The sequence below is a fragment of the Schistosoma mansoni genome (assembly GCF_000237925.1).
Source record: "Schistosoma mansoni, WGS project CABG00000000 data, supercontig 0170, strain Puerto Rico, whole genome shotgun sequence".
Classification (NCBI taxonomy): domain Eukaryota; kingdom Metazoa; phylum Platyhelminthes; class Trematoda; order Strigeidida; family Schistosomatidae; genus Schistosoma; species Schistosoma mansoni.
Window position 1 is genome coordinate 243212 of NW_017386057.1, and position 24751 is coordinate 267962.

The window sequence follows — 24751 nt, forward strand, 5'->3', positions numbered from 1 at the left end:
TAATACAAACTGAAACCCATCTATTTTTTTAACGTTTTAAATGAGATTTTATGTTTGATACTATAAAGAATATCAGAGTACAAAACGCAGTCTTCACTAGTCGTGAATTTAAGATTTGCTACAATGTTCTGAGCTAAACGCAAAGAATTCATGATGTACATTTATTTATATTTCTTCCAGAATAAGAAATTTCGCCAACACGATAGTCACCGAATGAGGAATAAGAATGATCCTTTTAACAGACATTTTAGTGCTGTTTGTGCACTCGTAATCCGTAAAATCAACTCACTGATGATTTTCGTAAGAGTAATATGGATTACTGTACATAATGGACAATATTTTGCCAACAAGATATATATATATATACATAGTTTATTTTTGAAGCAAAAACAATTATCAGTATGGGGTTGTTGAGATTATTATGTTTGTGATTGAGATCAAGAACCGACTGATGTTAGACCGCCATTGAAAACCTGAAAGACTGAATTTCCGTTTCGTTCCATTGTGGGACTCTTCAGCAGTACGCATCCACGATCCCGCCCGTGTTAGGCAGAGACAGGTATCTATTTAAGCACAATGAAAGATAGTCGCACAATTTCGTGAGTCAGTTCAAGTTAGACGTTCGCGCGCAAGGCCGAAGGCCATGGATTCGAATCTCGCGAAGCGGGATTGTGGATGCACACTGCTGAGGAGGCCCACGATAGGATGAAACGGCCATCCAGTGCTTCCAAATTTTTATTGGTGATCCAACATCATTCGGTTCATGATCTGAATCAAAACAGTTATATTTATATTTTCAACATTAACATCAAGACAATTTTACATGTGAGTGACTTTGCATAACTAATTCTATTTTATTGTATTATTTGTAAAAAGCTGGAAAGTGGTTTTAAATGTTCGAAAATAGCTCATTCATTGCGTTTGAGTACTCACAAACATGTGGTTGCTACACGTTTGCTTACATGATTTTAAAACAGTGTACTTTCAAGAAATTTAAAAAAGCATTGATAAAACAAAAATAGTCTAACGAATAGAAGTTTCCCGAAGATCCCAATAAAATTAACATTGTTTGTAGTAAAAACTCATCTTGAATAATCTTAGTTATGTGTAATAATTAAACTGATTATATAATATGAAACATTGACCATAATATTAGGTCAAGGGGTTCAGTGGTAAGTGTAGGGTTACGACCATTGTGTTGCGAACAAATAATTTACAGTCGGTTTAGTGAGCCTACAGTTTATTATTAGTATACAATGTAACTCTGAAAAGAGAAAATGGAGACTTTGACCGCCAATATGAATAACAGTAGGTCAGAATTAGGTTATACCAATCTTCTTACTTTTTCAATTTACGATAACTTTAAACGATGGGCTGTGCCTTAAACTTGACTTATTAATTTGGAGATATAATTGTAGGAACTGGGAATTTATTGGAATGTTCTTTGTTCATATGTCTGTGTTTTATAATGATAGAAATTTTTAAATAATTAAAATGTTATAAACAACCCATTACGTTGAAAGCGCCCAATGAGTTACTGAACTATAACATGAAGTAGACTGCAACGAAAACTACTATGGAATTTTTCAATAGCTGCACCGAATTAGGTCGCCACCCATTACGACGGAACGGAGTCCACACTAGTAGAAAGATACTGCAATGCCACATACTGAACTAGATTGATGCCTTGCATTCTGATATTAAAGAGATGCAGATGAATGTTTTTCACAGAAAATACTCTATAGACGACCTAACGCATGATTTGAGAATACTCACCATGGGTTATGTTACGAACGTTACGGGACAGAGAGCAGTGAAGAAACGTATTCCGGCTACTGAAATGTTCAGAAAACCAAACAGTTGGAAGCCAATTTCCAGCCGGTTCCAAAAGGTGTGTCCAAGATTCCTAAAGTGTTAAACTTGAGGTATTATCCTTAGGTCTGAAATTCTGTGATACCCGTAATCTCTCTAACCATATAGATAAAGATATACAGTCCTAAAACCTATAAAGTCAGACACGGGATTTGGTTACAAATTCTGACCAACAACTAGAACATTCGAAATCATATCTTGTAAACTGTTGTTACTAGTATAAGAACAGCAAATTTAATTACAAAAGCATCCTCCCAAAGAAGAACAAGGAGGCTATTAAGATTCTCCTAAAGAATGAAACGTCAATGATTACGAAGCCTGGTAAAGTTCAGTTGTTCTTCTTGGTAAAAGTGATTATATTGACAAAATGGATACCATCTTAGATGACAAATTAAAATTTCAAAAATTAACTGACCGGAAAGATCTCAATAATATGACAGAGAATGAACTAACCAGATCTTGTGACAAGCTCAGGGGCAAACAGATAATTTCACCAGGTTTATACGAAATGATTAAACCGATGAGAACTCATTTGCAAAGATTGTATGGATTACCGAAGGTGCACAAGCACAACTTTTTCTCCTCCCTTGGTCAACTAATCAATAGTAGTCTTAATTTGACTAACATACTTACAACCTTTCTTGCCAAATAAAATTGTGATCAGAATGGCGTTTGTGGAGATTGTAGTGATTTTGATAGTTGAATTCATGAGTCCATGTAAGCTAGACCACCATTGAAAACCTAGGAGCACTGGATGGCCGTTCCGTCTTAGTATGGAACTCCTCAGCAGAGCGCATCCACGATACTTTATGTGGGACTCGGACCTAGGACCTTCGGTCTCACGCACGAACGCTTAACCTCTTGACCACTGAGCCGGCACCCAACGGTGTTAATGTCTAACATCAATCGATCAATGGTCTTGTGCAACCATTCATCCATTATCTGATATGGATTATCGCCTCACACCTGGAACGGATTGGACTGCACTGGTCAGAGCTTCCTACTAGGAAATCCATCTTCAAGCTAGTCTAGTCAGTACATGCTGAGGAGTTCTATACTAGGACGAAACGGCCGTCCAATATTTTCAGGTTTTCAATGGTGATGTAGCTTAGGTTGACTCGTGAATTCAGCCGTGAAAATACTACAAACTCCACAAATCCCCATACTGAAAATATAATTTCCTTTTTTGATATGTGGTAGTGAGAGCAGCATATGATTGCTCACTTAGCGTAGACAAACAGGCACTTAGCCTACTGACTATTAAGTTTGTGATTTTCTGCTATTGATTTCTAGTCCGGACTCATTGAGAGTGACTGCTTGGAATTGCGTTGGATATAGTATTATCTAGTGTTAATCTGGTTCTCTATTTTGGGTCGTGAAGCCTGGATCTGATATAACGTGACTAGTCTTATTATCGTATTAACGTATTATCACAGTATACCTGAGAGTAAGAAAAATATTTTCAATCATCTGTTACATCACTTTTAATATTGACACTTGGAGGTTTTAGATACTACTTTGTTTCGAACAAAAATTCGTAAAACCTGAGTTAGATCTAGAGGAAATGACATTCTCCTTCTATATGATATTGTACAGATCGTTTATCAGATGATATAACAAAATAGGCAGAACGTGATGAATAGGAAGTTATACGGTGAATGTGGTTGTAATTTTTCGTCTTCCTGAACAGAAAATTTACAAGGACACTCCAAAAACCTTTACAACCCAGTCACAACTAATTGCTAACTGACTACAGGTTTTCCCATTTGGCCATCTATCAGTGGAACTCCTTACCTTTACAAACGATTGAAGTCGTGTTTGTAGACGTATTCAAAAAAGTCGGATCAACTGAAAGACCTTCATTGTCTGAACTAATGCAGGCCACCCAGCTTCTTGTATTTCACAAAGTGAAAATGATTTTATCGGCTTAAAGAACAAAACAAGAACAAATTTATTTTATATATTTATTACTTACTTCTGATGGATAAACAGAATTTTATATTTTATGAAAAATAAACCCAAATGAAACAACTTATTACCATAACATCGAAATGATATATTGAATCGGTATACAACAACACATCAAAGTTTATACATGTTATTTGTAAATTTATCTGAATTTAAATAGTAGATACAGTTTTCCCATTTTCATGAAGATCTAAATCCCTTTCGACCAGCATTGCAGTTGTTTGATGCATAAATGGACGTTGTTCATAGAAATTTTTTATTGTTTGCTCCCTAGCTTCTGGCCATTCGTTTAAAGCACTGAGTAAAAATTACATAGGAAATGTGTGAAATTAAAGAAGACCATTTATGCTAGTATAAAACTGAGACTAATGTTAAATCTGAGAGTAACAAAAAGGCATATGTTCACGTTTTCGCAGCTTAAAAGATCACAGAACCACGAAATGAATAATGAAGGAAAGATGTTTAAAAAAATATAAAATGATATCAGTCAACACAGAGCATAAAGATTACTAAAGAATGACTATATCAGCATCACAGTAGTACAGTCTAAGATACTACTTATAATCCTGAGAACAGAATAGGCAAATTTTGTACTTTCTATACGACCCATACCAACAGTTAGTGTATTCCTTAACTGTAGATATAATGAGATGAAGTAAACTTTTTCAACAATTATGTCTTAACTTGTTTAACTACCCAGATATATGGTGATGTTTCGGCTTTAACAAAGAACAAAGGACCGAAAGTCTATTTCATTTGGATTCTGAAAAACTATATTAGACACATACTTCTAGAATCGATAGATTTTAAACTTAGTTCCAACAATGAATTGCGGATATTAAATGAATTTCGAAATCACATAAACGTCAAAAACGCCTTATTGATTTATTTAATTGTACTAAGAAATGAAGTTCAATAACCAGGTGTATATTTGTCTTGTGTTCTCACATATATATGTTGCGTCAAATATCAATATTAATTAATTGGTAAGAACAAGGTCGGTGAGCTTTAAGAACTAGATACGTGCAATATTAAGCGCCTTAATTTCGAAAACCGGTGTTTTATTATCAGTCGTAAAATCCCCAAATAACCTGATATAAACAGATTCCGAAAGTTTGTAGAAAATGTTTACAAAACTAAAGAAACAAAACGAACCTTGTATTTTTGAGGGCATAATTCTCACAAAGATTAGGGACATGATAAACCAGCTGTCTATCGTTCTTCGGTTTTAAATAACCATTTAACTAGAACCGCGTTTATATATCTTAGGATACTTTCAATCACTTCAGGCGGAAAACAAAAGGTTTTTGGGGAATTTCTTATGAAATAATATTAAGTGGACTATTAGTTATGAAAATTATACAAAATATATCCAAATTACCGATATATGGTGCGAGTGTACTTCATACGACCCTGACTGTTTAAAAATTCAAGAATGTGATCCAACGCAGGTAAATGACGGGAAATAATGCAGATTAGACACCACCTAGGGATAAGGAAACAGTAAAACCCTCGTCAAAAAGGTTGATCAATAAAAACAGGTAATTTAATAATGGGATGATGAAACATACCAGAAAAGCAATAAAAAATTTATTAAAACGAATATTTTCTTTACCACAGAGTTATTTACAATCATTTATTTTAAAGAATCATTTAGACTAACAGTGAGAGTCAATCAGGAAATGAAGGTTATTATTGGAGGCGCGGAAAGATATTAAATAATTTATGTTACGTTTCTTAAATTTTCTACATTAAAAACTACTCTTAGAAATTAAGAAAAAGCAAGTCTTCCTTCTATGACTTGTGAGTAATTTAGTAGAAAAACGAGAAAGATTTGATCAACTTTATAGGAAAATATTGTCTCCATTTAAAATATAACTCTATAATTACTTTACTTATCGTCCACTGAGAATGTAGCTATTACGTATTTGCAACTATGAAAAAAAGGAAGGGATAACTCAACAACTGATTGTTTGTTAGAAACTCTTGACCCAAAACGTTTTTTTTAATTTCGCCTTATTCTAACAAACGTATCTTTAAATTTTCTTTACCAAACACAAAATAATCGATATCGTATTCATTGAAATATCAACTAACTAATATTTAAGTGCTTCCAAGTTTTTAGTCGTGGTCTGGCTTAAATCGACTCATAAATCCAACAATTAATATCTAAGCGCTTAAAATGTCCTCTGAAAAACTAGGTGAATAAGATTAACAAATCTTCTATCAATAAAACACACTGTAAAAGCTGCCTGACATCAGGGTAGCAATGTTAGCTAGCCTAAAAGACAGTAATCACAAAGTACTCGCACCCGGTTAACGGGTAGTACTCCTAAACTGATGAGTGTAACGATGTGTCATTCTTATTCTCAAGAGCAAAGTAAATGCAAAACCATATTACCAACCCTTGATATTTGACTATTGAACCAACAAAGGCCTCCAAGAAGCCTAGAAAAACAGATGCTAATGACACTGGGTACTGTAAATTAAGGATCTTATGGTATTTATTTAACCTCCATCAAACCTAGCAATTATATTTCACTCCCAAGTGTCAAATGAGGAAAGAAATTGACTCGAAATGAATAGCTAAGTAGTATCACCAGCAAAACAGAGAATACGAATTATCCATTCAATAAAACACTTTGTTATATGTAAACAAAAGGAAGGAAAACATGTTTGTATTTGTTTGTTCTTATGATTTCACAAGTTGTCAGAGTTAATATGAGCAAAGTCAAGCTTTGGTTCTGCTTATGTTATCAATAACGATAAAGTTACTTTTTCTCTTCATAGTGCCCAATACTTAGTAGACTATGGATATAGTAGCATTCATGTTTCTACAACTTTATAACTATTTGGTTGATGAAGAACAATTATGGTATATGTTTATTTAGCTGAAAAATCATTTCCAACCATGTATTAGGTGAAATAAGCTATCACTATGAAAGTACATATTCCAGTAATTCGTTGTACGATAAATTATCTTATGGCTAAACACACAGAAAAAACATTTGCGAAAACTATAAAATAAAACAGTAATAAACATTAACCGTTACATTTGAAAAAATTGCTTACTGTACTCGTATCTCAGCATTTTTCTGTTTAGATAGCTGTAATAGCTCATCAATTTTGCATAAATTATTAACATTTAATGGTTCAGAGTCAACAACGTGGCGTAAAGTTAATTCACGTTGTACATGTGACATTTTATTCCATAGTCGAGTCAAACTTTTCATTTCAGTAACATTTGAACAAAGATCAGATGAAGTAAGTAATTTTTGCATACTATCACATTCTGAAAGTAACTCGTCAGCATCGAACCTTATGAGACAGTAAATTACAAGAATTAAACAAAATATTTCAATCTGTTACAGTATGTTCAATAAGAACTTGATGGTTGAAGGATGAAAATTTAGAAATGATTGTGCAACAGTATTATATACATATTAAAGGTCATATTAGAACATGATGAGAATTGTGCGAGTTTAGCAAATTGATATTAAATAACATAATTCAAACATAAGTATATACGTCAAGAGATTAAATCGAAACAAACCATACACATTGGTGAACAATGACACTGAAACTCACAATCAAGAATATTCATCAAACTATTAACAAGTATGACAATCAGGATAATACATAGCACCGGTGCGACATCACATAGGTTACTAAGAAGCTAGTGCAAAGCATAGGGGAGAAGTAACCCCTACCATATGGCTGTAAGAAATGACAATGTGAAGGTATTTGGTTGGAGCAGTATGTAAAGCACGTGAGTGGATCTCTTCGTTGGATCATCGTTACAATCCCTGACTTGGTTGTGCAAGTTAGTTGATTAATAGACTTAAAAAGTGGAATCTTATGAGACAGCTTAGTTTCCATTTTTGCAAAACAGATATTGATTAATATAAAACTAAGAAAACATCCTTTTACCACTGTATCTGTATACAAATTTCATTGTTAGACATAAAATACATATTTATTGTTTAGACATTTTGTTTGACTGAATTAGTCTTCATTTTGTAAATTAATTACATATGTAATCGGTAATTTCTATGATCGGGATATTTATAAACAAAATATGGCTTTGAGACAAAACAGTCTCATTTTTTAAAATTCACACTTTACTTTGTTTATGAATTTAAATGTACTTTTTACATTAAACATAACTAGGAAACGATGTTATGTTTCTAACGGTTTGGCCAACTATTAATTTGTTGAATAACAGTGAGATAGAAACGAATAAGTTTTAAAGGTATATACAATTTACGAAACTTTAACTACCCACATAATGTATGCGTTTCAGAGTGTTTAAGTGAATCATAAGCTGATTTGAAATGTGCAGTTATTTTTTCATAATTTTTGTGCTTCAGTCGACTAGCTCTCTACTATTCCTGTTACGTCAATAAAAAAACATCTAATTTTTGGGTTTCTATTCAGACAAATTATCAACAAAACCATTATTGATAGAAACAGTAGTAAAGGATCAGAGATGGGTTATCACCACTGAAACTTATTACCACTTGAACTGCTCTTGTGGGGACAGTTAAATAGGTCACATTTAATAAGTCTTATTTCGGCACAGTTGCAAACCCGTACTGATATGGACGATGAAAGTTATTAAATCAACAAATGGCAGTACTCCTTTCATCTGGTAAATAATGAACATCGCATCACAGCAAATGGAAACTGCCTTAGTTTAACACCAGATTTCGAATAATTTACTAAAGTGCATAACCAGATTACGGCCCCTCTATACAGCGGAATCACGTAACGAAACCTGATCCATACCTAAAATGACATATTCGCTCTGTTTGCTCACTTCCATCATGGGATTATTTTATTGACCATCGATTGGTTAGCTTGGCTGCATATTCTGGAATCTAAACTATTTGGAAAACTCTAAGCATTATAAGAAAACTAAAACGATTTTCCAGTAACTTAAGTAACGAAAATTTGAGGTTTGTTGATGTCAGTAATATTAACCAGATAAGTTATTCCAATATCTTTACTAGAATTATTCGATAAATAGCTAAAGATAGACTGACGTCGAAAAGGGAAGTTCTTGTGGCATCTTTTAACATTTCGGTCACAGATATCTGCTCACCTGCTTGGAGTCAGCTGCATAACATATACGTTTAGCCTAGCTTTAGTGAGTCTTGTGAAAATGAACTGTGTGAACAATGTTGGGTCACTAATAATCATGACCCATACGTCACATAGAGTCAAGTCATTACATGAATGGAATTCAGGAGAATTTTTTGGCAAACCTAGTAATAAAATTTGTAGAACCCTCTGCATATATCAGCTAAACTGCCCAAAGTGTTTACGGTATATTAACAGTGATCGTTTATTGAAGTCGGAACAGAATGATTATAGTAAGATAAAGGTTCAGGAGAAGAAAGAACGAAAGATATAACTCTGAGACAGAGTTCCACTTGGTATGGTAAATAGGTAATAAGTCACAATTATCGCATAGGGGTTAATTATAATAGCTGGCTTCACAAAGGGTTTTAAGTGAAGTGGGTATAAACTCATTGAATAATTAACAGAAACTTGAGTCTCTGAACTTATGAGCCATAAATGGACAACGAACAATAAAAACTATTACTTTCGGTTGTATGTAATAATGAAAAAATTGTTTTAAAAGTATATAAATATGTGATCTGGGAAGTTATGGTGAAAACGTGTGTAAAATATGGTAAAAAACGTTTACAGATGAGTTATGGACCATCTTACTTTGGTATCCATGGGGGCAAACCTGGACTACGCATCCAAGTATCCAACTGATGTTTCGGGTTAAGTACATCGGAACCTAGTTGACTTGTTAAAAATTCCAACCAAGTATTTGAATTAAGTGATTGTCCAGAAAACTGTTTCACATAAGCTTTTAACCAATTAAGCATAGATTCTAGATAAGGTTTGCACAAAAAATGGTTTTTTTCAACATTTTCGTACTGTAAAGAAATTGCTCATTACATAAAGCCTGTTTCAATGTATAAAATACCATTATCTAACCAATTAAAGTGAATTTGATTGACAACGTTTACATCATTGTAAAAAGGGATAATAAGCTCTGAAATGGTTAAAGACATTTCAGAGAAGAAATATTATTTTTCGGTATTATTTCCGAGAGATACAGAATCATATTAATAATATCAAATAGATAACTAAACTATTAGTAAAAGGATAACATCACATTAACAGAATATCTGAGAGGAAAGCAATAGATTATTTTTTAAAGTAAAAGGATGTTGCGCAATAATCTGGAAGGCAATAAATAGAAACAACACAAAAAAAAGATTCAATTCTGGAAGGCGAAAAACTTACAATAAGAGTGAAATATGAGAGTACGATTTGTAATTATGAACAAGGCGCTAATAGATAAAAATGAAAAATAAAGAGAAACTTTTACAACAGTTACATTCCTAGGGTACTCTTCAATGAGGGGGTATGCATTAGAACAAGCATCAAAGGAGTGGATATCAATAAAAGGGAGTATCAGTAAACATGAATTACACAAGAGCGAGCATAGAAAAGGCGATTTAATAATCCAATAATGTAATGATTACATCGAATGGTAACAAAAATTTGGCTTACCTTTTCCATATAAAGTCTCTAAGTAGTAGAGTAAAAGAGATCCCTTTTCATAGGGAATTCGACTATAAGCTTCGTCTGGATCAATTCCTTTTAAGTCTACGATCAGCTTTGTCATTGGATCTGATGGGCCAAGTCTTTTGACCTGTTAATTTTGAATAACCAAATAAGTCAGATTTCAGTTGTTAGTTATTTCTAATCTAACTACTAAATGCAAACAGTGTAAGTCAATAACTTACTGTGCATCTGTGTCAATTATAGTCAACTAACTTAATGATATATTAGCTTAAACTCGTAACTCAATAATTAAAATTTGTAAAAGCCACTAAGCTACAGACCCATCAAAAGTTATTAGCGTATATAAAAACTTTGTGTTTCCTAACTTCACATGTGCACTTGACAACCGCGAAAGGGAGCGAAGTGCACTAGTGCACATATGTTCAAAGATTCTCCTTGAGCTTTATGATGAGTAGTTTAGAACAAACAATCAGTACCTGCATTAAGAGTTTATCAAAAACCTACCCACCAACTTCAATCTAGCCCTCTTCAAGTATATTAAATGATTAACACGCTCATCTATTTCAGTTTCAGTAGTTAAATTACACGTTGATAAGGATGCACCAAGAAACAGCATTTGCATTTGGAAGGTGTGAAATGCATTAGGGTCCTGAATTCGCACGTAATGTACAAAAGATGGGATGCTGTTGCCTATTCGTTTAAAAGAACTGTACCTTCTGGATACTTTATGTTTATCCAGGTGCATATTATCAGTTCATAAAGTAGGGGGAGAGAACAACACGCGTAAATATGTCTAAAAATAAGGATATCCTCAAAAAGACATATTTGTCTTATACATCTTGATCCTTTGATAAATTTAAATAGAACGAGAACAATATTTGCAGAACAAAATGAATTCAATAAATTTTAAGACTTCTGATCAGCTACAGATGGCTTAAATCTACGACAAATATATTATTATGAAAGGTGTCATTACATACTATAATCAATGCAATTTAGTTCGAAACGACTTAAGAAACAAGAGGAACCAACATGTTTAACATAATAGTTAAGATTGATTAGTATATTTGTGCTGAAGAAAAATCATAAAAAGGGGAGAAGGAGGGGTAAAGTTGTAAGTGATAATAACGAGATAATGTAACTGACAAGCGTTAAAATAATATAACTACCTTACGTATTTATTTTGGTCATAAAAAAACTAATAGATCTTGATTACCTACATAATTACAGATGTTCTTACTAAAAATCAATAACTTATTTCCATAGATAGAGTTAAACGCTACATTCAAATTGGGAAACGTAGCAATTTAATAGCATTGATGTATCTAAGTAAACAAGCGTAAGTTTGTATATTCGGTTTTAAGAAGGTTTGGCTACCAAGACGGAGGACGGTACAGAGGGGTACAAACCCCTGCACTAGTGGCTAAAAGTTACTGACCTTAACCACTGAACCGCAGCTTTGCTTAGCTAGAATGAACCACATATTAGAATCCAATTGTTTTGTAGTTTAATAGACCAGTCCCACATTACAGGTAGGAATTAAAGACAGCACAGACCAAAAAAGACAACAGTACATATTCTGGTGGCATAAAGTTTGGTGTGAAATTAAAACTCCACGGTCACCTAAACTGAAAATTCTTAACCTAGCTAGAAAACGAACTGAATATGGACTACTGAATTGTTCTATCCAACTCTATAAAGCTCTAGCAGAAGAGAATTTCCGTAGGTGAGATTTCTAAAAAATTTGATTTTGCAAAGTAGGGTTTGCCTTTTATACGAGGCTTTTTACAGATAATGAAAATCCGTAGGAGATGAGGGGATGAGGATTAACTTTACAATCGTCCTTCAATTATCTATTTTGACGATAAAGAGGTAAATTCACATTAGGTTATAATAGGCTTGAAAAACGCTTTAAGGATGCCAAACGATTGGATTTATTAGTGAGAATTGTCTATATATAAACCCACCACATTGGCTGCTTTTGGTTTTAAGTTTTTTAGTAGATCTAGCTAACATGACAATCTTAAGAAAGGAAGTTTGCAGTAATTATAGCTCACTTAGGTCACAGAAACATTCACGACCGATTTACCCCCACAACGGAGAAAGCTAAGGTTACAAATAGATGAAAATGATCTCCAAGTGTTGCACAGGTATTATTTGGTAATAACGACTGGTTCCTCATTATCCTCCAGTAAAATTTACTACCTAATGATTGCAATAAAGATATCTGCCAAAGAATACCTCATTAAACAAACAAAACGAAAGAAAATGACGAAACAATAGCTTTGATGATTTCATTAATGAAATTTGTGAGCTGTGAAACAAAAAGCAAGACAATGGAAACAAAAACATCCAATCAATGATCTAAATAAAGTTGGTAAAAGAAATTTAGTGTTTAAGGATCGCTAAAGTAATATTACTTGCTATATAGAATGAAGTGGTAAATAAATGACCTCGTTTAATTCATGAGGTTTAGTTAAATGAATAGACTTTACTTCTTCCAGCAGTTCCTTGTAACCTAAACTTAAATGAAGATGCCTCATATGCGACCCATGAATGCGTTCTTCAATTAAGCGTTCCAAATACACAGTATGTCCTTCGTTTAACCAAAAATCCTCCCAACTTGAATTTGTTACTAAATTACCAGTCCATGAATGAGCGATCTCATGAGCGATTACATTAGCTAATGATCGATCACCAGCCTGAAATATATAAGTCCCAAAGGAATGATGTATTAAACATAAAGAAAATACAAAGAATCGATACTAAAATAAATGTATAAGTGTAGCATATGAATTAGCACAAAACAAGAAAAATTAGCCCCATTACTACAATCAAATCTGAATATAACAGTGATGCCATTTGGAGGGGAACCACGCTTTTTAAAGGTAACGATTTCCGCAGGTAAACAAAAAATATATCCTTATGAATAGATCCTTTTAGTTATAACTCTATATTAATAACGATTTTTACTGATAAGTGGGGTAGAGAAAACATAAAAATAGACTGCTATTTTCATTTTCTAAAACAACATATGTCATCATCTCACAGCAACTTCCAAGCCGATAAATTAGAAGTGTTCGCCAAGTCCATCCCTTAATCAAAAAGTTATTACTAAAATTACTATAGACATAACTACAGGTTCAATTCTACGATTTCCACATAAATCTGTATTTCTAACATTATTTTATTTATTTAAACACATAAATATTGGTACAAGGAAGCACCAGATACATATGCGCCTCACAAATCTCATGCGATTTGTGTGAGGGCTGTGATACTGCCCAGGTGCCCAAACTGAAGCAGGTGGTTTTCTTAGGGGACCACACCCGGAGCCTTTGACCGGAAGATCTGATCCACAAGGCAGTGGAGCATCGTGAGGAGATGCAGTCCCATGGTAGCCGGTGATCAACGATTGATTTGTACGCCATTTGTTTCCTCAGGATACTGGGGCCCATGTGCACCATTGGTTTGGAATCAGGGTTTTCCAACTCCCCTAGGTGGACTAGCCCTGTCCACCAACCCGGTTAAAGCGCCGGACATTCGCTTTTCGTCCTCTCAATTTCGTAAACAACAGTAATGCCACGAGAAGGCAGTGAGTAGGACTTCCCTGGCAGAGGCTATATATTCGCTGGCCATGTGAGAGCATTTCGAGAGGGAGAGCGGACTCTCCCCACTCTCGGCCGTACCAGGGCATTTGGGGGCCAGGTGAGTTTCGTTTAAATCTTGAAAAAGTAAATTGCACTACTGGAGATTATTTTTCCAAAATTATACATTACTATACAGGTTTAACATGAATCGTACCATGACGTAACAACAATCAATACCTTTTCCAAATGTCCTCCATCAAACCATTATTGTGCAACTTCACCTTATCCACACTGGGGTTTATAGAAGCTTCCACATATCCTCAGTGACTAATCTTTTTGTGTATTCAAAGACTGCCAATAGTGATGTTTTACAAACAGCCTCAAAATGACTAAATCAAAATATAGCAAAACTAGATAAAGTATGGCATGTGCAGACCCTTTTGTTCAAATTTTTATGATCTATGGTTGGAAACAAGGCCAGAAAACAATGATATTGATATGATTGTATTCACAAGGCATCTTTCATTACCTTTTATAAGTCTATTACTCTATTCAATTTGTTGGTAGTTTATTTGTGTCATTTAAATTATTTTGATCGTTGCTTTTTTAGTCAACTTTGGTAAGTGTGACTGTCTCACTAATGTGACGGGTTTAGTGTTTCTTATATTGACAGTTATAATTAGGTAAAAACTGGTTTACTTCAGAGTTACGTGGTATCAGAAAGATATACAGCCAGTAGAGTTTGTGTACTTAAATTAAGCAAGTTTGTTCGAAACATGAATATTTATATGCTCATACTTTTCCATGCCATTTTTTGACTTTCCAAGTGACTATCCAAGTTGTTTTTAAAGGATATCTGACGATTGGATAGAAATTTTATCTTTACTATCCACTACTTAATAATTACCACGTATTATTACATATTCCTAGGATAAATCATAGCCGGTCAAAGCACAATTGGAGAGTTAGTTTATCGAAATGACAAATTTCTAAAATGTAATTAAAAAAACCAGCTTGTAGTATGAACCAACATAAAATTTGCATCCAATAACAGAACACATACCAATAAGGTTGGTGAAACAAATGTTAAACATGGATTTTCCATCCCACCATAAGGGAATGTTGGTGGTAGCACCAAGATATCATATATATCCCACACATAAGGTCCACAAATATTTTCAGCTGCCAAAATCATTTGTTCTGTTTCACTGAATTCATAAGCTGCTTTATCAACTATACTGGGTTCAGCCCATACAGACGAACGTGGACCAATTTTTCTACAAAACACAATTTAGAAATATTACAAGGATTAACTCTCCTCAAAGGCTAAAAGAAAAAATAATGTACTGTGGATTACCATAAGATAATCCAAACTAAGGTTGGTGGTAATATACAGAAACTGTTTGTACACAGGCTATTTAGAGATTAAATAGTATTTCGAAAACCATTAACAGTTATTTGGATGAAATGATAACATAAAACTAATCTGTGTTCGGTCTAAATAGATTTACGCAGGCGGTGTTCGTGATATAATACTGAAATAACATGTAAAAAGGTGGACTAAACTGATTTAATTACTCTTACAAGTACTAAACGATGATAAAGATACACGAGATAATGTTAGAATTGCAACCGCAGTACATTCGTAGTAATTTTTAAACGCGTTGCTTCATATAACCAAGAATGAAGTAATGCAATGAGCATAGACTTCCATGTTATGTAGCAGTGAGCTTACCTGCTAGCTAGATCTCCACAAGCAATAGCGATCAGATAGCTGGGGATTGGAACACTCTGTTTGAAATGGTAAGTAAGATGTTTATCGTCAGTCAAAAGTGGCTCCGCAATTCGTTTGGCACCCATGATGACAACGGTTTCCTTTGGAGCAGTTACCTTTTATCAAAGACATATTTCAGCAAAAGGAACTCGTTAATTAAGTGTCTATTTGTATGAAATTGAATCCTGATACAACAATATCATTATGACAAAAATGATGTAACTGTACCTCGCAAAAGATGTAATTTATTTTTGAAGGTCAAAATCGACTTCAACAGAACTAGAGGAAAGTGAGAATTTCAAACTTCGCGTAAAATAAATTCGCTTTACTTGTTTAAATATTAAAACTTAATAACTAAGCTCGAGCCCATATATCAGACTTTGAAATTTATTCACTGTACTAACCATCAGGCCAAACTACAGTATATGGAACAGGAATTGACCTGTGGTATCTGGACTTTTTAAATCAGAATAATTATCAGGTTGAAAACTTCTAAGTATGAGAAAAGATCTTCATAATTTCAGAGCTTATGTGATTTGGAAATAAATATTGATAATATGTTCTGAAGAAATATATCCGACACTTCTAGCACTCATTTTTTGGTTCAAATCATAAAAATTAACCAGCATTAACATAATACAACACCATTTATTCATGAATACTTGTATTTAAGTAATGGACAGTAGTTACAACCTGCAACATTTTAATATTTAAAATACGGATGAAACTATAAAATTTATCATATAAATGAATGGGTAGTTTTAGGTGTAAATATTTTGGAAACATTTACAAATAAAATTAGGAGTTAAAATGAGATAACTAGAAACACGACCAAAACATCTAGACGTTTTAGAATTCTATACATGAAAAATTAAATGATGTATAAGTTATGGCTGATAAATAAACGAATTAGTATATACTGAGTAAATATATTATATGATCTTCCCTACTGCGAAAAATCATAAATTACCAAGAAAGCAATAAATGATATAGTTGGTGTGTTTTTGGTGTTTTTTACATAAGATTTGTTACACTTTCGGAAGCGTTCTTCATTTGATGTATATATTCTCACTTAAGAATGTATTCCACTAGTTATTCTATACTCAATATTTCCCTGATTTTAAATAGGCTATTTTAAGTGACGTTGAAGGAAAGGTTATCTGGTATTAGAATGAAGCACTCACCCTAAAATGATAAGTTTAAATCAACACTATCAATTAAAAATACCACAACTCACACTGAACCTTTTTTAAGGCGTATAAAACTAAAGCAGGTCCTAAAAAGATTACAAAGTTAACAACAAAAGGCTAAAATTTTCGAATTCGGTAGAAAAATACGGAAATATCACATGAAAATCACAAGTGATTTAAAGATAAAAGAGTAGTTTGTACACGAAAACGATTCACAGATCAGCTAATGTAGTAAACATCTATCGCGTAAGCCGTGATAAGTTGTTGACGGCCAAGTTTGAATTCATAACTTTACTGAAAACTGAAAATTATGACACCAAAACCTAGTTAAGGATGCGTTATCTACTTTACCTTAGCTTCGAAAGGAAACTTTGAAGTTGGAGTATCCTGACAAGGTAGAAGACTACGAGCATGAATAGCTTGACATTGACTGAACATGAACGGTTGACGGCGATCAGCAGTAAGCTGTGGTCCTAGCCATTGGAGAGCAGAAGAATCTGGAGAAGTTTCGTAATCGATTTTGACATCGTACCTATGAGAAACAGAACAAATTGAGTCAGATCGAAGACTCCCACATACATGAGAAATAAGAGTAGTACTTCAAACAAGGTTTAAGTTATTTACGAAAACAGTACAACCCACAAATCACGTAGAAGCTTTTACACTAAGCTACCAGCTTCACGCACAGTAAAGACGGTAAATTTTCCTAGCTTGTATGTCACACTTGTTTTCACAAGTAACAATAGACCCGTTTTAATCTCTTGTTTTTCGGTTACGGTGGAATAACCAGTATTTTGGTCACCGCGGTTGATTTTGCACTTGCAATGAGTTTGATAGGTATTTCAGTGAAAGGTCGTTAAGTAATCTCTCTTTACTTCTTTGTACGATAGATGGGCTGGCGATATGGCTTCGCTTTTTAGGATACGGTTGGTTCGCATACAACTAAGCTTAAGAGTTACAGGATCGTTGCGATTAAAACTAAGGAAAGTTAGTTCCCAAAAACTTGAAGCACTAGGTTTCTCTTACTGAATTTATTGGTGTACCTGTAAATAGCAGTTTATTTAATTTCTTTTCTGACGCGAATTCTATGCCAAAATATAAACTAGCAAAAAATTTATAACAGACAACAAAATAAGCTACAAACTACTAATTCTAGATTTATTCCGGATTTATTTTTACCTGTTTGAGGCTGTATTTGGTATTATTTCCAAGCAAGATCCAAAAGCTTGGACGGTAATGGGTTTTAAATGCCATTTCACTGGTTCCGAATTTACGTGCACGGAATGAATCTTTAGGTCCCTTGTATCAAGAAGCTGAAATTTCGAAACACAAAAACTCAACTCAATACTAACACAACACATTTTAAGGGATCTAAATTCATCAAAGAAAATTGGTGTTATTTTGTTGTTATTCGAAATAAAACCACGAGAAAGGGGGAGAAAGAACAGTTCTTTGTGGTAGAACACACTTTCCTTCGGGTACGATTTACTATTCCCTTCCAGAGAAGTAAGAACATAGTCAATAAGTTATTAGGCTGTTAGTGTTAGCTATGAAAAATTCGCATACTAATAGTGGTCTTGGAAAACAGGTAAAGGTAGAAGTATAACCTAGAAATGAGCATAAAACATACCTTCCACCATTTTTCAAACTGAATGCTACATTATGATGGAGCACAAAAGCAGGATCCAAGAGACTTTTTTTGTATTTTTGAGCGAACCGATACGGATCAATATGCTTCTTTAAACCCAGCCAATTATAATTGTCATTTACTTTACATCACGATTTTACAACCTCTGATTTTAAGCTCTTTTTACAGTCAGTGAACAAGGCTTAACACATGTAGTGACAGTAACGTATTGATAAGTAGTGCCAGAATTGTTTGGACCTTGTGGGATAGTCAACAGACGAATGTCAGTAGCAGATACATGCACAACAACGTCTATCAGTATAATTTGTATTATCGCTGAGAATTATTTTATGAAATTAGGTCTGAATTTATAACAGAACAAACACTAGATCATAAAACGTAGAGTTATTAAGCACGCTGGAAGAAATACCCAATACTCGGAGCATAATATTCGCACCATAAATGGCTAAAAATAGAATTTAAAGACAACTCAGGGGAGATCGTTTTGAATCATAAACAGATAGATAACCTAATAAACTTGCTTTTCCTGACATAAGTCTGAGAGTCAATCAGAGAATGGTGAGTCTGTTTGCTTTAAATAAACATTTTAGAACTTTTGACAAATAGATATTATTCATAAATAATTTAGAAGATACATACAATGTTTGGATTAAGGTTATCTGGGCAGACTTTTTCCAAGAAGATATTGACTGAACCACTGATGGTTTGTGTGCTAAAATTTATTTTCCAATCAATTTCCAATTTATCCGTTGTATAAATGCTTGGATCAGAATAAGAAGAATGATCCCGAGTATTTGCCATTCTAGAAACTAAAATGTAAAACTGTATGACCGGGGTATAAATACGTAATTCTACTATAAGATGAATGTGAAAACTAAGTACGTTCGAAAAACTAGACATATACTACTAGGGAATCGCTTTGTTGAAGAACTCAAGCAGTTTTGGAATTTACACGAATATTAAACTTGCTAATAAGTACGTACATAGAAAATAGAACAGCAATAAACATAATCAGTCATAAACAATGTAAGACAAAGAAAATGCATCTGTATAAGTTGTCACACATCATAACACTGATCATATTCATAAAAGATGGACCAAACTAATGGTAACACATATGGAAGGGAATATAACTAGGCACTGCCCTTTCTTAATCCTTTCTCTTGTATTTAGATTCCTATTACAATTTGAATAAGTCCCTCTCCTTTTCTTCTTATCTTGTTAACTTCTTACCACTCATACTGTGAAGTATAGGAACGTGGGCCGAGAATCATTTGTAACTCAAGTTGATCAACTTGAGTTACGACACCACATGTTTTTCTAAAAGGTTAACTAAGAATATAGATCAAAACTTCTTGTTCTTTAAGACCATCTATCGCTAACCTCTTATAGGTACTAATCTATGTCAACTCGTTCTAAAGACATACGAATTTCGCTCACCATAGTGCGCAAAAAGTCCAAAATGCTTGCTAGCCAACCTTGTCGTAGGCAATAAAATTAAATGATTTAAGACATTAGTCATAAACATTCCAGTATTCCCTAAACCCAACAAAATGAGTTGTATTTCAGATAAAACTTACAGAAGACAACCACTAGATTCACTTGACCTTCACTTTCAAAATGGTTCGAGTGGTCGTGCACGGAATGGTTTAAATGGTTATTGATGGATTAGAAGAAGCTTTCGCTTAACGTGCTTCCGTATCTGGTAACCATGGGTCGCCTCCAATTAAGAACCTGGATAAACTCGACGATAAAAATGAAAAGAAAGAAATAGTAATTTGTAGCGGGACACCGTCCATAGTCCTTAAGAACATATATGGTTTCCTCTTAAAGGACAGCTAGGAAGTCACTTGGACTAGCTCAGTCGGCAGTGAATTCCAATATTCGACTACTCTCAAGGAGTAGAAGATGTGAATGCATTCCTTTCTGTTGTGTTGTTTCTCCAGTTTCTGGGTGCTAACCTTAAGTTTTGTTTTGGGACTAAACTTAAATAGGTGTTTAAGGGGATGTTCACAAGTGTTTATGATGATATAAGTCATTAGAAGGTCACCTCTAAGACGCATGTACTCTAATGGGTAAAAGTTTAGTGATTGGAGGCATTCTTCATAAGACGTAAATGTGGATCCCCAAACCGATTTTGTGGCTCGTTGTCAAATACATTTCAGTGTGTCCTTATCTTTTAGGAGTGAGGGAGGAAATGCTGTGTTTCCATACTCTAAATGGGGTCGAATAAAACTTTTGAAGATCAGACTGACTAAAAATGTTTTTCAACGTTGCCACTGTTAGGTTTGCTCGGAAGACATTTCTGTCTCAGTTGTCGTGAGACTTCAGACCATAGTTGTACCAACGCTCCTAGATCCTTTTTAACTTGAGATACCCCTAGACGGGAGTTCCATAAGTTGCATTCGTAGTCTGAAACATATCTCTGGTGGACTACTTCACACTTCGAAGTGTTGAAGATAATTCCATTGTTGTCTGCTCAACTATGAAGTCCAGTTAGATCCTCCTGAAGTACCAACTTATACTCTTAGTTGAAAACTCCTCTCCTGAGTCTCACATCATTGGTGAAAGTTAATAAATCAGACGATACCTGCCGTAGGACCTTGCCTCTAAAATTTAAAAAGATAAGAGGTACCAGTGCTGAATCCTGGTGAGCCTCACCGGCACATCTTGTAGCCTGATACAAATTGAAGTTAACCCTGACCTTAGAAAGTCAACTATTTGTGTTTGAAGTAAGACAATCAGATAATGGTGACTTGATACCGAATCGTTTGAGCTTATTGATATGACATATATGGTTGACCCTATCGAAAGCTTTTGAGAAGCAGAAGTATATGACGTCAACCTTCCCCTTACGATCAAAGATGCTTGTCCATCTGTCTACCGTGGTCAACAGGTTGGCTATACAAGAGTGGCCTTCTTTGAAACCATGTTGTTGGGATGCAGAGGAGTTTATAAATTATAAGTTGTCACATACACCCTCGCATACCAGGGACTCCATAATTCCAAAGGGTATTGGGTAAAGTGCTACGGACGAGTAGCTTGGAGTTTACTGAGTCGACCTCCATCGAAAATTAGTGTAATATAAACAAGGTTTCAATTGTTGAGTACCATACCTCGGATTAGTGAATGTGAGGACATCACATTGAGTGGTCTTATCAAGGTTGTCCATTAGCTTTACCTGATACTGAGGTCTGTCTTCATTACCTCGGTGCATTGGTTCCTTGCTTGTTTGAATTGCCTATATGCGTTGTTGCTACTAGTTCATTTGTGTTCCATCCAGTAGTGTCTTTTGCGGCTTGGTAAACCAAGGGTACAATCCTTGATGGCTGTAGGTTGTTTGTAGGTTTTTATGGACTGTTTGTGGGACAGACTGCCTTGTGGGACACAAAATCACCTGCGGTAAGAAATCCGAGTGAGCGTCCCCGTGAAGTTGGGGGTGTGCTTCTCAATACACCTGTTGCTAGCTCACTGCCCGTTATTTGAGAAGCCTATGTTTCAGATATTCCTATCAGATGAGTATTATTAGCGTTACTTAGTTCATTCAACTCGTCCGTTTTCCTCAGTAAACTCGTGGCGTTTGAACATGGGAAGTTAATGCCTTTCTCGTCCTGTTTGTTTGAATTAGCTTTATGATAGTGGACAGATAACCTGTTTACACAGTTTTCCAACTTGGTAGCCCCTGTCCCTCCTACGTTTTTTCCATGATATGACCATCTGCGAATGGAATAGTCAGTTCCAAATGCTTGATTCTTTCAACGTGTGATCTGTCCGAATGCATGTGGAATCCAGTTGTAAACTGATGTCTGCTGGTACAACATGCTTTGAGAGTGACAGTAGCTAGATGGGAGGATGAGAAGGTTATATTCACCATCCGGGGTCTAGAATCTCTGTCCTTCTTGAGTAATATCACCACTTGTTTAGTCAATATGCTCTTGAGCTTCAATGATTGCTCTGTGAATTCTCATTCATAGTTTGCAGAGTCAGGGCCCATTGTTTTCTGGGACACCTTGCACAACGATATATCTTCAACGAACGTCTCGCGAGGTCCCTCAGGGATGTTTCTGATGAGATCACGCTCAATATATGGTATGCCAAGCAGTATTCTTAGATTCCCTTCTGGTTCCAGCAAGGAACTGGCCAGCAAAAAACATCCTCTAAATAACGTGGTGTTGGTGAACGTTACTCCAAGGAGTCTTGGACGAATTTTGTGCTTAGAATCTTTTCCTCAAGTAAGTCATGTAACCCTTAGCGGCTCAATTTCGAGAATCTTCAGGTTACTGTTCAATTCACACCAGAGCATTCGGTCATTTTGTTCTTCAGACTTAGACGTTTGGGGCTGACTTTTAGATTCATGATTATAAGAGAATCACCACAAAGCGTGATTATTCTCCCAGGTTTTCAGGTAAGTTCAGGTGGATGTCCATTTTGTTTGGTTAATCAAATGCGTTTCAGGTTCCCGTGTTCTTGCTGACTGGTTGGACGACCTCAGAGGTAGATTGTACTGTCACATCACTAGTTGATTACACTACGAGACCTGGGATGTTCTGCTTTTCAGACAGTGACACTCAATCCTTTATAGCCCTGTTAATGGGAGTCTGGTCGCCCACAAAATTTTCCGGACCACACTCTCACACAAGTGGCCGGTGTTGGGGACACACTCTCACTGAACGAGTCTAGCGCGATCGATGTTATGATGGTGCTGAGCTTCAGCATATCCTTAATAGTCTCCATGGGTGTTTCACCGATACTTATGTCGTCGATGGCTCTCTTCTTTACTTCATTGCTCGCCTTTATTTTTTCATCCGTTTCAGGATTTCCTTTATTCAGAGTTGCTGACATTTGTTTCTCAGACTCGTAGGGAGAATGATGATGTTACTCAACAAATCCTCAACGTTCATGTTGGATGCGCTACATACCCGAAAGCGATCTAACTTCCTAAGCTTGTTGTAATCAGTTACTGATAGATCTATGTATACCTTGAGAAGCCAAACTTTGAATTTATCACCCTGTATCACCACAGATGACAGCAAATCAGCACCCAGGTCGTCCACATGAACTCTTCATGAAAAAGATTAAATTTGTGTTGTTAGATAGATCTCAGCAAAAAAATTGAGACCGTAAAATAAGGAGCAAAACACTCAAAAAGGTTAAAACTGATTAAACGGGTGATACAAAAAATTAGGATATAATAAAACTAACCTCGACGTGAAAAACCATAAAGACCGAATAGTAGGCTGAAGCAAAACCACAGTTAACTATTAACTTGGGTCAAACTAATGAAGAAAAATGGTCTGCCGAACGTTCAGTTCAGGACAGGTTCTTTGGAACAAAAATTATACTTTTGTTGCTTAAGGACACAACAGACGTTCGAGGAGTACTGATCATGTTAGGACTAAGCTTCTGTTTGTAAAGCACGTGCGTAACGGAGAAGCTTTTGTTCAATGTGCTTTCGTGTCTAGTAGCAATGGATCATCGATAGCTCCTAGTTATATTGACCACCTGTATGTTGTCCGCCCATAGCGCTTCTAGAGTTACTGCCGGTCCCAAGCCCGGGTAAATGAGGAGGGTTGGGCATAGGGTTAGTGACCATATCTTGTAGAAAACTAACTCGCTAAAAACACCAACCTGAATAAAAAGTAATTAAAACCATTTAACCTCTGTACTGGGATTTGAAGGAAGAATTATGACGCCTCAGGATGAAAGTCAAGATTCTTCGGAAGTCCGAGGCGGATGCCCCTTCTAACAACCAGAGCGACAATGTGGGAGAACGAGAAGATCAGTCAAATAGCAACAAAAATGAGGAGATGCAAACTGGCAGTACTCAGAACCAGAGAAATCTATTGGACACAAGCTGGACAGAAAAGGTTAGCTTCAGGTGAGATGCTGCTGTACTCTGGTCATGAAGAGGAAAATGCTCCACACACACAGGGTGTTGTTCCAATGCTGTCCATAGAAGCACGAAATGTACTTGTAGGGTGGGATTCTTACGGATCTAGAATTATCAAAGCATCATTCAAAACAAAGGAGAAGGGGATCAGAACGAATGTTATCCAGTGTTATGCGCCCACCAATGATAGCAATGACGACAATAATG

At 35.1% G+C, this 24751-nt stretch overlaps 1 protein-coding gene across 1 annotated transcript; it reads right to left on the bottom strand.

Annotated features, from left to right (window-relative positions):
* Positions 1-3822: 3822 nt before the first annotated feature.
* Smp_007550 (leukotriene A4 hydrolase (M01 family)) lies at positions 3823-20286 on the bottom strand. The gene is made up of 12 exons (XM_018796731.1): positions 20235-20286; positions 19294-19463; positions 18186-18319; positions 17358-17538; positions 15778-15932; positions 15106-15319; positions 12948-13154; positions 10438-10579; positions 9577-9748; positions 6913-7158; positions 5222-5326; positions 3823-4137 (listed from the first exon to the last, which is right to left on the bottom strand). Exons 2-12 carry the CDS (start codon positions 19453-19455, stop codon positions 3993-3995), a joined length of 1863 nt encoding a protein of 620 aa, XP_018646841.1. The 5' UTR covers positions 19456-19463; positions 20235-20286; the 3' UTR covers positions 3823-3992.
* Positions 20287-24751: the final 4465 nt, after the last annotated feature.

Excerpts from the sequence above, each read along its gene's own strand:
- Smp_007550 (XM_018796731.1), bottom strand. The coding sequence starts at position 19,455 with ATGGCAAATACTCGGGATCATTCTTCTTATTCTGATCCAAGCATTTAT. Across the intron at positions 10,580-12,947 it reads ACAAGGAACTGCTGGAAGAA|GTCAAAAGACTTGGCCCATC; the intron begins GTAAAGTCTATT and ends CAAAATTAACAG. Across the intron at positions 4,138-5,221 it reads TACACTCGCACCATATATCG|TGCTTTAAACGAATGGCCAG; the intron begins GTAATTTGGATA and ends ATTTTTACTCAG.